A 12,577-nucleotide genomic window follows, 5' to 3' on the forward strand; every position below is an offset into this window, starting at 1 on the left:
TTTTGTGCTTTCCTAGCTGCTTCCTGAAAGGTTTTGTTTGTGTCTATTGACCAATCAGTGTTTTTCACCAATCTTAGCACAGCACAGGAGAAGTAGGAGAGGTCTTGTTTGGCAATACAGTCCTACATTCCGGAGCAGCTGTGCTCAGAATGGGGCCTGATTGGTTAGACCTTACAGTTCGCTGCTGCAGAGATGTGCAGTCACAACTTCAAACAAACACTAAACCAGTGGTGGGGGAAGTCTATGTGAATGTCAGCAAAAGATGGACATGCCTGGCAGCCAGGGAGATACAGGCAGGCTAATTTAAGCCCAGACACTGCAAGTTCTCACAAATTGGTGGATCCTGGCACACATATGAACCCCCCTCTGAAGACCACCCTACTGAAGTCAATGGATTGTTGCGTGTCCACGGGGTCTGTCTGTGTGGAGCAGCTTGAGGGATTGGGGCCTTATTTGGTGCATTTCTATATTTTTTAAATCCATTATTCCTTATGAACCATTTCTGAATGCTTTCAGCTCCACCTAGATCCAGCGGTGGGCGCCTGCAGCAATGCAGGCAGCTACGCACTGGGCCCTGGGATGGCTCATGCCCCCACCTCTGTTTGACCTCCAGTCTGAAGGGTTGAGCAATGAATGCAAGAGCCCACTGCTTATTATAAAGGAATTACATTCAGAGTAAAGGATAGGCTGAGAGCCCCATGGGCTCTCTCTGACCATTCTAACTGGCATTGATATGGCTGCAGAGGCTTGCCCTCACAACATGGATAAACACTTCTGAAGATAAGAGGGACATTTCTCCCTCTCAAGTGGAGATAAATAAAAGAAAACAGAAACCAGCCAGCAATGTCACGGCTTCCTTTAATTCCATTATGTGTTTATTTGTATATGGACTCTGTACACAAAGGGGTGAGATTCATGAGCCTTTTGTGCAGAGGTGGCAGTTTTGATAGCCAGAGATGAAAATGAGACTCCAAAAGGCTGATCCTGCAAGGGGGTGTGCTCTTTGGGCCTGATCTGAAGCCTTTTGGAGTTCAGTTCCCATTAGGTTATGGCTCAGAACCTATATGTAGCTCGAATTCTCCTCCCACATCCAAATTACAACAGTGTAACTCCATTGGTTTCACTGGAGTTAACTTGTGATTTATTCTGGTAAGCAAGAAGAAATTTACGGCCAACAACTTGGTTTTTCTTTTGGTTGTGCAAAACCCATAACAGATCAAATTGGACACCACGCTGAGTCAGGCTAAGAAGTTCCCCTTCAGTATACATGGCACAAATAAATAGATCTTTATTTTCAATAAATATACACTCTCCATCATACCAGACAACATGTCGTGAAAAATGTACAGAAGCATCCAACAGAACAGACAGCTTGACTGTAGCTAAAATTCACTCTGTGGTTTGAAAAACTACCTTGTTTCGAACATAAAACACAGAAGGACCCACTGCAGCCTAGCCTGTTAAGAAAGGAATTAAAACTCTGTGTTGTTCTTATCTGCAAAAGCTCCCAAAGCAGGTTCTTTTGCACACCATAAGAAAAGTCTTTAAAAGCTTGCCATGGCTTTTCCAGAACACACTTAATTGAAAAGGTTTATTTTGCTATATCATACTCTACTTTACATACACAGATTGCTATACTAGAGTGGCAGGGTCTCATTACTGACAACATTAGCTCCATGTTATACATGGTTGTTTGTGAGAATCTGTGTGTGTAACACTGCACATGCACACACACAAACACATACACACACACACCCAGACACAAATTACTAACAGGAGTTTAATTTTGTTAAAACTAGTACAAAGACAAAACTAGAGTTAGAAGTGATTTTACCACACATTCTATCATTTAAAAAATAAATACTCTAACCGATTTACCACATTCACCAAAGAGAACACACAGGTACTTACATCTCCAATAAAACGAGTCATGGATTGGTACTGTAAGTGTTGCGGAGGTAACTCAAAAAATTTCCAGTTAACTCAGAATCTACCTGGCAGATCAGCATATAATGTGCTTGGCAATACGTTGGAGCAGACAATGGACACTTCTGAGCTAATCGTGATCTTTTGAATAGTTTCCATTATACCATACATGGATTAAAAACAGTGGTGTGGATGAAGCAGATAATGCAAGTAGTAACAGGTCCAACAGGCCACATTGGTAGTGGCCCTGTGAGAACAAGGGGCGCATGAACAAGTGATATGTAGTTTGCATTATGAAGTTTCACTGAGGCACGTAGGCTAACGCAGCCAGTTTGTTACCAGCAGCTGTAACAGTTATTTTCAATTCCATGGCGATCACATGGGAGTATGCGGGGGTTTGATTTGTTTTCCTCAGTTGTTTGCTTGCTTTTGTGGCTGCCGGAGGACCATTCTCACGTCACCTCAAGAGATGCTGGAGAGACGCGATCACACTCAGCCCTGGACCGCAGGCTGTGCCACTGCTCCACGGCTGTCCGATGGGAATTGAGCATTCGACGCCAATGGTTTGACTCTGGTGAGCCTGTCGAATACTGACCAATCACAATCCTTCCAATAAAGTCATTGCTGCTTTTCACATTGTGGCCATAAGCTGAAGAAAAAAATGAAAGAGGGTCAAGATCAACATCTACAACAACCTTCCCCACCACATCAAGCCCATCAACAGCAATTCTGGGCCCCAGGGCAGAACTATCAATGACCTCCCTGCCCCACTCCGTCGGCCAGGTTCCGGGGCCCAGTAACCCCACCCCAGAAGCTGCATGGGGTAAGGATGGTAATCGTGTATTTGTGCAAATGTGTAAGCGCTGAAATTTTTAGCAGTTACACATTTACACACAGGGGAGAAGGCTCTCGACTCCACACCGCCTCTGATAGAAAGGCAGCAGCGCCGGGGGCAGGTGGCTCAGCGGGAGCCAGTATGTGCAGGGAACCGGCTTGAAAGTCGCTTCCCACGTGTACCATTTCCCACCTGCCCATATCAGAGGTAGCAGCACCATGTGGGGGAGGAGGGGAAGGCAGGCGACTCAGCTCTGGGGGTGGACGGCTCAGTGGCAGTCAGTATATGCAGGGAGCTGGCTTAAAAGCTGGCTCCTCATGTGCACTGGCTCCCATCTTCCCCCTGGGGGCAAGGATGCCTGTCACCATTAGGAATAAATGATAAGCTCAGGCTTATTGGTTAATCATGTAAACGAGTACACACTAACATCCCTAGCATGGGGCATATCAAACGTGACTTTGAGTCAAGAGATCCTTTCCCCAGAGCAGGCAGAGCTACCATGGCCCCAGCCAGTGTCCCTAGGCCTGGTTAAATCTCCATGGACCCTGGGCTATTGTCCCCTCTGGCCCTCCCCCGCATTGAGGGGGCTTGCATCACATCTATAGAAAACCGCCCTTCTTGCTGATCCTAACACTATAGCCTATGAGTGCAACCAGCAGTACTGCAGAAACCTCACCCGGTGGGAGGGACCATTTTAAGGTCCAAAAAAACATTTCACAGTCAGATTTGTACAAGAATCCATCTAAGTAAACTGCAGAACTCATGTACCAACCAAGGTATCCTCATATCCCCACAAAAGAATACTGCAGCAAAGGTAGGGAATGGTTCATAGGGAATCTAGAGCAATCAACAAGAGGCATAATAGCAAATGGTCCTCAAGAATGAAATCCTGGCCGCACAGTTTGGGGAGTTTTCCCATTGACTTCAATAGGGCCAATATTAGACAAGAACATGAGAGAAATCCAGTAAGGGCACAACCCAGACCACTGAAATCAATGGAAACAGATTTCTCCTGACTTTGGTTTTGGATGAGGTCCTAAGATTAGCAACCCCTTTGGCAGAAGGGAAGAAGGAATCTTCCTGCAGGAAGATGATCAAATGTACTTTTGCATTAGATCATATGCCACAGAGGAGAGGACATGGACAGGGCATGGAATCTGGCATGTAAATTTGTTATTGTAGACAAAAGATTTTGCAAAAATTGTAAGTAAAATGAGCATTTTGGCCCACTAAAAAGATTATGCAGACCTCATCAGCTGCTTGGAAAAAATTAAATATGTTCTAGATTACAATAAAATTCTAATCAGAAACCGGAGCCCCAACAAATCAGAGCTTGTTACATACTCGAGGAAAAACAAGGGAGGAAACAGTTAGCCCATATGCCATTATAGTTGAATTTCTTTATGTAAAAAGAGATTGAAATTCTGGTGCAAACATTATTGAATGATGAAACAGGTAAATATAATGAGAGACTTTAAATGAAGTGATGCTATATAATCCTTTCATTTTCAAGAGTCAAATGTGCTAGTTAAAATTATCAGAGCTCTCAGTCGACAGAAATCAGTCAGATATGACCAGGCTGTCCAGTGTGATGTCTATAATGAGCCAATTTTCAGTAATTACTAGAGCTATTTGTTAAAAGTACTGCTAAATATCAAAGAGGAAGGAATGAACCTAGTATTCTGTTCCTTTTGTTAACCTCCCCTGGTGGAACAAATAGCCACCCATAGTGACAGAAATCAATATAAAGGCATGATCCTGAGAAGCGTGCAGCAATCCCATGAGACTGAACTGAGGGCACTCAGCACCTTGCAGCAGGAAGGTGGAGGAAGGGGTTTGAGAAAGCTAAAGGTTTTGTCTATATTAGCACTTTTGCTGGAAAACTTTTGTGTGCCAGGGGTGTAGGAAAAATAAGCTCTGAGAGACTAAACAACTAAATTTCACTGACAAAATCCCAGTGCACAGTGCCATATTGGTGGGAGATGCTTTCCTGCCAAAAGAGCTACCACTGCTGATTGGAAGTGGTTTAATTATGCTGGTGGGAAAATTATCTCCCATGGACAGAGCAGCTAAACAGGAGACCTTACAGTGGTGAAGCTGCAACAGCTGTGCAGTTGTAAGATCAATAGGGCAGACACAGGGTTCTCAGAATTGAAGGATCAACAACAAAGTATTTAAAACTGGATGAATTTCTAGGACTTCCAGTGTAAACTGATGCAGAATGCAATTCTTCTAGGGGATCAATGCAGACAGGTTACCAAGCATTGGATGCTCTATCTCTATTCCCTACAAGTGTCTTTTTATGACTATTACACTACCACCACCCCATAAACAGTGCTAATTAACTAAGTATAACATTCTGTTCTTAGCAGGGGCAGCCTTTGGGTTGTAAAACAATCAGAGCCTGAAGCCTTGGGCTTTGCCTTTTCTGTCCTTTTGGCTAATACACCATGCTGCCCTAGGCTGCTAACGCAGGGCCCAATCTGGCTCCCCATCAAAGTCAGTAGCAATATTGCCATTAACTTGAGCAGAACTGCGCCCTTTGTTCATGCCTGTGTGTGGTCCCTCACATCCCATTTAGAGTCGTACATTCTCAGGTTACACCTTTGGCATTATTCCCTTGTGCAACAGGAGCAAGCAGAAGCAGGGGACTAGATTTTGAGGCAGTGCCAGTCAAAGGGCTGCACATACAAAGAGCCATCTGTAGAGGGGGGAAATTTATCAGGAACCTCCAGACGGTATTCCTGACATCACCAGAGCCCTACAAATCCGTCAATATCTGCTTTATATCTGCAGGTGTCTGCATCCACAGATGCGATTATCCACGGCTCAGTTTTGCGGATACAGATGCAGATGCGGATACTAATTTTGTATCTGCACAGAGCTATTCATTGTCACTTGGGAACAAGGTTTTGCAAGGACCGGACGTAGACCTGTCCTTGTGCACTGTTCCCTGGGGCCTTCTCCCTGCATGGCACAGGTAAGCACAGCTTACACACCAGACCCTTACACCCCTGGAGCAGGAGATACAGCTGCAACTCTCAGCATGAACTCCCACAGCTGTTCCCAGTGGAGTTCTGCCCCATCCAGCAACCTGAGGCTCTCCAAATGCATGATACTTTCTAGGGGAAAGCAGGGAACAGTGGCTGTCTATAACGCCACCTCCTCTTTTCTATCAGATTTGGGCTGTATCTGGAGATACAGCTACTCTTCTGCACAGTGGGGTTGATGTGATCGCTGCACTTGCCAGCATCAGGCAGCCAGAGACACTGAACAGCCATTAGCCCAGGGTGTCTGGGGAAACCCCATGTTCATGACAAATATGCCACAGGCACTTCAAACCCATGACTAAAAACAGGGCTGAGAGTGTCAGCTTTTAAGTTTTGAACACACAGAGTAAACCACTGGGAATTCAGACACCAAATTCTTATTTAATCATTCAACTCCATGGAAATGAACATCACTGAAAGGGGTATACAGCAGGTGCAGAATTTGACCCAGTGCATTTAGAATGGAAGGACTAATGACTGTTTTCATCCTGCTACAATCCAAATCTGTAAGTCTTAAATATTTTAATCGGCATGCTTAACCCACTCAGCCATCCGCTCAGGCAACCCTAACAACTAGCTAGCTCCCCAAATCCCAGGATACATATGAGGGACGTAAATCCCATTTAATTAGTCAAACAGTTCAATGATTAAACGGGGATGGGAGTTGCTGCATCCAGCCCTTTACACCCTCCCCAGGTTGCCACTTCCAGCCTCATGTAAGGCTGCTGACTCCCAGTCCACATGGGAGCTAGCAGCCGCAGCAGTTAGGGGGCTGTTTCCGGGTAACTGGTTACCCCTTCACGTTCCTAATACATATCTGTTGGAAGTTAATTTATTTTGATTTTTGTGGCAGTAGGAGCTTATAAGGAAGCAGACATAGCAGTGACCAGACTCTGCCACATGGCTTTGAGTCTAGACCTGAAAGCACAGTTTGTCTCAGTGGAGAATTTCATACACTCAGGGTTATGGAAAAGACCAAATGCTGGAGTAGCCTGCCTTGAAAAATCTGTTAACATCGTATCTGAAACTGAGGCCATATAGTGTCACTGTCATCTGCTGCTGGAGGAGAGAAACTCCAAAAGTCATAAAGGCAAACATGTGACGCAGAAACACCTACACAAATGGCTTAAAATAGAACCCAGTCTATCAAGTCAGGAAAGACTCAGGCAATGCTGTGTTCAATTGTTTATATTAAAACAGCAACCCAGTACCCTCATTGCATTGCACAAGCACATGCACACATTTCTAATGGAAACTATTAAAATGCATAAAAGTTTTATCTCTCTCAAATTCTTTGCAGACCCAGTTGAGAAACAGTTTAGTTCATGTCATTCTGCTGAGCCTGTGCTATAAAAACAAAATGAGCTCCAAACATGGTGGGCTGTGTTCAAAAATTTGAAAATCGACGGCAAGACGTAGTGTAGACTAAGCCTTAGGCTATGTCTAGACTACAAGCCTCTTTCGAAAGAGATCGTCTAGACAGCAACCAGTATTATCTAAAAAGAGAGCCGCTTTTTCGAAAGAGAGCACCCAGGCAGTCTGGATGCTCTCTTTTGAAAAAGCCCTGTTTGCGTTCAATAACGCCTGTTTTTGAAAGAGCACTTTCGAAAAAAGGTGTTATTCCTCGAAAAAATGAGGTTTTCTGCGATCGAAAAAACAATCGTATTCTTTTGATTTAATTTTGAAAAAATGCGGCAGCAGTCTAGACACAGGTGAAGATTTTTTGAAAAAAGGTTACTTTTTCGAAAAAACCCTGTCGTCTAGACACACCCTTAGGGTACAGCACGTGTCTCCTACCCCACTTACGCAAAGGAGCATTCTACTGCGTATCTGGCAGTGTCAGATAAACAGCATATTGAATCTTAATGCTAACTGTAAACAGCGTACTGCTACCATTATTAGTACTGCCATCGTAAAAACTCCAAATACCGTGTGTCTTTAAATGACCATCAATATTTTAATTTGATTTATAACCCCAAGACAGGAGGCCAGATGCCAATCTCAGCTACACCAGTGGAGATCTGGGTAACTCGATTCATTCTAAGGGAGCTTCTGCAAAGGGAGGGATGGCATAATGAGAATCAGCCCTGTTTTATGTGAAAAGGCTACGCTTCAGCACGCGAGGCAGCATTTCAGACTATCCGTCTCTTTAACTAGTACACAGGCTGTCGGAGTTATTAATGAGTTCTCATAGAAGACAATGCATCTCAAACATCCCCTGCAGGGACTTGGAGAAATGCTTGAAAGATTCCAAGGGTGATTATCTGACAGTAAACAAACATTATGCAAAAAATAACAACCAAAAGCTCCCTGAACAAACACCCTCACCCAACTTCTATAAAGGTTTCGCCCCCCCCCCCCCCTTGTTTCAATAACTAAAGAGAAACTAGAACCCTGAGCTAGGATACCATGTAATTTAAACCACCAGGGATCAGATGTTCTACAAGTAATCACAGCACAGATTAGCAAATGCAAAGTGTTCCAGGCAATGAAAGGTTCTTTAACAATTAGTTAATGTTGGCACTGTAAGCTGAGTAGCTGAGTTCAAATGTGGGGAACATGTATTGCTCTGTTAATGCTAGGCACATTGGAGTCCAGTGACTTTAACTGCACAAATTGAAAGCTTGCCTTTTAAAGTGTAACTGTTTCAAACCAATTTCTTTAATTCCAAGTGAACTACCTGAAAGGGCTTTTCTCCACTATGCAGTGGGTCAACACTGCAGTGATCGATCCACCAGCAGTCGACAGATGCGATAAATTGATTTCCGAGTGCTCTCCTGTCAACTCCTGTACTCCACCAGGATGAGAAGAGTAGGCGGAGTCAACAGAAGCGCATCAGCTGCTGACTTTACCACACAGAAGACACTGCAGTATGTAGTCTAACTAGGACGACTTCAGTCACACTATTTGCATAGCTGAAGTAGTGTATCCACGGCAGGGCATAGTGTAGACTAGGCCTGAGGGTACAGCACTCATCTCCTACCCCACTTACCCAAAGCAGCATTCCCCTACATATCTGGCAGTATATTGAATCTTTATGCTAATTGTACTACAGCGTACTGCTACTATTATTAGTACCACTATCATTGTTAGCACTGAAGCAGTTCCATAATTGCTGGAAAATGAGTAAAGAAATTTCCTGCTGTGCACCTACAGACTGGATGATGTTAGACTTCCTTCAGTCGGGTGGCATGTAACATCTAGCCTCATCCTCTGCTACAGTATCTACAACAGACTCAGTAAATTCACATCTTGAGATAATAAAGGCTGCTGCTCGCTAAGATAAAACATCTTTGTCTGCCAAAAATTCAGGTCCATTTACCAGTCCATGAGCTCATTTTAAAATTTTAGAGCAGTTCATCATTGGGACATAATTGTTTTATTCTACTGTTAAAACGGTCAGCATTTGCTTGGTAAACCATCTGTAATGCCTCCAAGGAACAGACTGGCTTAACAGGCTCGAAGGCTACAGTTGTGAAATTAAGCCTCTTTTTTCAGCAGATTCCAGCACTGAACTTCTTTTCCTGCTAATTTTGTGTCTTACAAGAACAGCTTGGGCAGGGAAACTGGAAGATTCCATATGCAGGAATGAGAAAAGATCAAACTGTAGAAATGGACTGTACCAAGGAGATGTGTAGCAATTTTCCCTCACTGGTGCATGTTATAATGTGCTTCATCTCTCAACTCCTGAGGAAGAAGCTGTTATTCATCACCTACTTTAGAAGCAGAACCTCCTTTATCAGAGGGCCTTGCTCAATACTGCCTTGTACGTTGATAAGGGTGTACTGACCATTCTCCCTTCACTGCATTATTTACGCTGTTGTAGTAATTGCACACACAGAGGGGTGCTTTATGTTTCGACTGAAGGCCAATCGTGCGTGCCCTCTTCTCCCGGCGCACTTACACTCAGAAGGGTGGCAAAGATGCTCAGCCATTGCTGGGTTTGTCCCATTCCATAAACTTGCAGGCATCTCATCTATTTCGTCACATTAAGAGAATTAGAGTTTTGCCAAGGTGCCATGCAAGCCACCAGGCTGGCACAGTGAAGGGAACTGAGATGCTGCTGGGCACAACCTCTGCGACAGGAATTATTCCAGCCGGGCAAGATTCCACAGAGAGGGACGGTGAAGTGGGGCAAGTAGCACTTGCCTGATGGCCACACACATGCATGCTGACTGAGGGGGTACAAGTGCCCCCTACACACAGGACACACCCGTGGGATGTTCTGAGTGAGCTAACTGCTGCTTGTACCATGGCTATAGCCAGCCCACCTACCTTTGGGCATGGGGAAGAGGTGCCAGATGCCCTCTTTCTACCACCCTAGTGCCCCAGAAGGAAGCACATAAATACTGATTATTAGTATTGCTTCAGATGAGGCACTAGCTTTCCCCAGGTCCTGGAGGTGCTCAAGCCTCCTCTGCTCCACCCCCGGCTCTGCCCCCACCCAGGGGGCAGCAGAGAGAGCAACTGCCCCAGGGCCGGTGACTCAAAAGGGCCTAGAGCTCCCAGCTGCCACTCTTGCTACTGCAGCAGCAGCGACAGACGGAGCCCTGGGCCCTTTACATCACGGCCAGAGCCCCATGCAGTGCACTCAGGGTGGCACTGAAGGCTGGTTGGTGCAGAGGGACGCACTGCGCTCTGCAGAGTGAAGAGGGCTGGCTGCCCCCAGCCTACCCCTTCTACCCGAGGCCTTGCCTCTTCTGGGAGCACGGAGCTGCCCCCCAACTTGCTGTCCAGTCTGTTCCCCCCAAACTCCTTCTCCCAAAGCTTCACCCTTGCCCCACCTCTTCCTGACCCTACCCCAGTGGTGGGCAATAACTTTTTGCCGAGGGCCACTTCAAAAATTTCTGAAGCGGTCCAAGGCTGCACCGGAAGGGGCGGGGCCTCGAGCGGAAGGGGTGGAGGTGGGATCCTTCCGGGTTCCACACCCCAAGACCATGATTGGTCTGGGTGGGGGGAGTGCCTTTGCCCACCCCCCGCCCCTACCCTCTAGGCGCCCATGCCCCTGGCTGGGAGACTTCCCATGCTCCCCTGCCCCCAGTCCAATCAGGGCCTGGGGGCAGGGGAGAGTGAGAAGTTTCCTTCACTCTGTCCCCACCCTGCACGGTGCTTAAAAGCACCACGCGCTCCTGGCAGGGTGGGAGGAGGCTTCGTGTGCTCCCCTGCCCCCAGTCCAATCAGGGCCTGGGGGCAGGAGAGCGTGTGAAGTCTTCTCCCACCCTGCCAGGAGCGCACAGCACTTCTAAGTGCCACGTGCTCCTCACTGGGCAGGGCCAGGGCGGAGGAAACTTCGTGTACTCCTCCGCCCCCAGGCCTTGATTGGCCTGCAAGTGGGGGAGCGCGTGAAGCCTCCTCCAGCTTTGCCTGGAGCACGTGGCGCTTTTAAGCACCGCACGCTGCTCGCAGGGCAGGGACAGAGGGGAGGAAACTTTGCACACTTCCTCCATCCCTAGGCTCTAACTGCGTGAAGGACACTGCCCAAAGGTGCAATGGGAGGTTTGCCCGAGGAAGAGGTGCAGGACTAAGCCTTGCCGCTCGAGATGCGCTGAGGATTTGTACTTCTCTTAACTTCATCAGGAGCTGCAGGTGCTTTGCCCCTCGCAAGACCGGGCCCTAAGCAAGGCATTGGGGAATGCATAATCATTCTATTGGTTTGTGTGTGATCCTGTCCATCCCTAGAGGCTGGCCCAGGTGTCCACAGTAGCCTGCTTTTTCACAGCTAAAGGACTTTGAGCTGCAGAGACCCGAGTCTTCAAATACGCTGAGCACTATTAGAGGATTGTGATCAACCGTTCTCAGTGTCCACTGACGGCAGGAAAAAAGAAGTTATTGGCTTAGTCTGCAGCAAGGAAGGTTTAAGTATATTTACAATAGGTGTAATTATAAGGATAGTGAAGGGCTGCCACCTAAGAAGGTTATGGAATCCCGGGTCACTGGAGGTTTTTTAAAGGACAGGTTAGACAAACCCACCAGGACTGTACTAGGTATACTTGGATCCTGCCTCAGTGAAGGAGGGATGGAGAAGACGACTTCTAGAGGTTCCATCAATCCCTACATTTCGTGGTTTTCTATGTTCATAATGCTGACATTTAAGGATTCAATTGGCCCTGATGACAGTGGTGTCTTTATGTTTATGGTCATGGTTCATTATAAGTGGACTGAGCAACACTATCCTTATACCCATGTACACAGAGTTTAATACCAAGATGAAAATCTTGTGAGTTATAAACACTACCTTTAAGGCTTTGTCTACACTTAAAAGTTCAAAGCACAGACAGGGCAGCACTTTAAACAGAAAGTGTGGCCACAGCATGAGCACTGGGAGAAAACGCTCCAAGCACTCTTTGTAAACCACCTCCATGAGGGGAGTAGCTAACAGTTAACAAGGGAGTAGCCTGGTTCACACTGGCAATTTACAGTGCTGGAACTTACTGTGCTCTTGCGAGGTGGAGGAGGGGAACAGAAGGGTCATACCCCTGAGCCAGAAAGTTACAGCATTGTAAAGTGCCAGTGTAGACTTAGCCTTACTGTCTAACAAGCTTTTAGATTTTGCATTTTATTAAACTTGTCCTAGGTCTACAAACCTGATAAGCCTCACAGCTTTGTAAAGCATAAAATAAAATACTTTTCTCATCATCTGGATTCCCCCAAACTCAGCCAAACTCTGGTTATGACCAGGTGGGCACCTATTTTCCATCTTAATAATCCCTGTTCCTAATAGAAATTGAACAACTGGATCTGAGGTATTTCTGCAGCAGAGCAGTCA

The 12,577-nt window shown here is 46.1% G+C and overlaps 1 protein-coding gene across 2 annotated transcripts in view; it reads right to left on the bottom strand.

The window, feature by feature from the left end:
• Positions 1–912: 912 nt before the first annotated feature.
• Positions 913–12,577, bottom strand: part of SYT17 (synaptotagmin 17) — a 90,330-nt gene continuing 78,665 nt past the window's right edge. For both annotated transcript variants that reach the window (XM_006123154.4, XM_075899385.1), the window contains one exon: positions 913–2,575. In XM_006123154.4, coding sequence (XP_006123216.1) covers positions 2,379–2,575 — 197 coding nt within the window. In that variant the 3' untranslated portion in view covers positions 913–2,378. The remainder of the gene's footprint in view (positions 2,576–12,577) is intronic.

The sequence above is a fragment of the Pelodiscus sinensis genome, chromosome 16, assembly GCF_049634645.1.
Source record: "Pelodiscus sinensis isolate JC-2024 chromosome 16, ASM4963464v1, whole genome shotgun sequence".
Classification (NCBI taxonomy): domain Eukaryota; kingdom Metazoa; phylum Chordata; order Testudines; family Trionychidae; genus Pelodiscus; species Pelodiscus sinensis.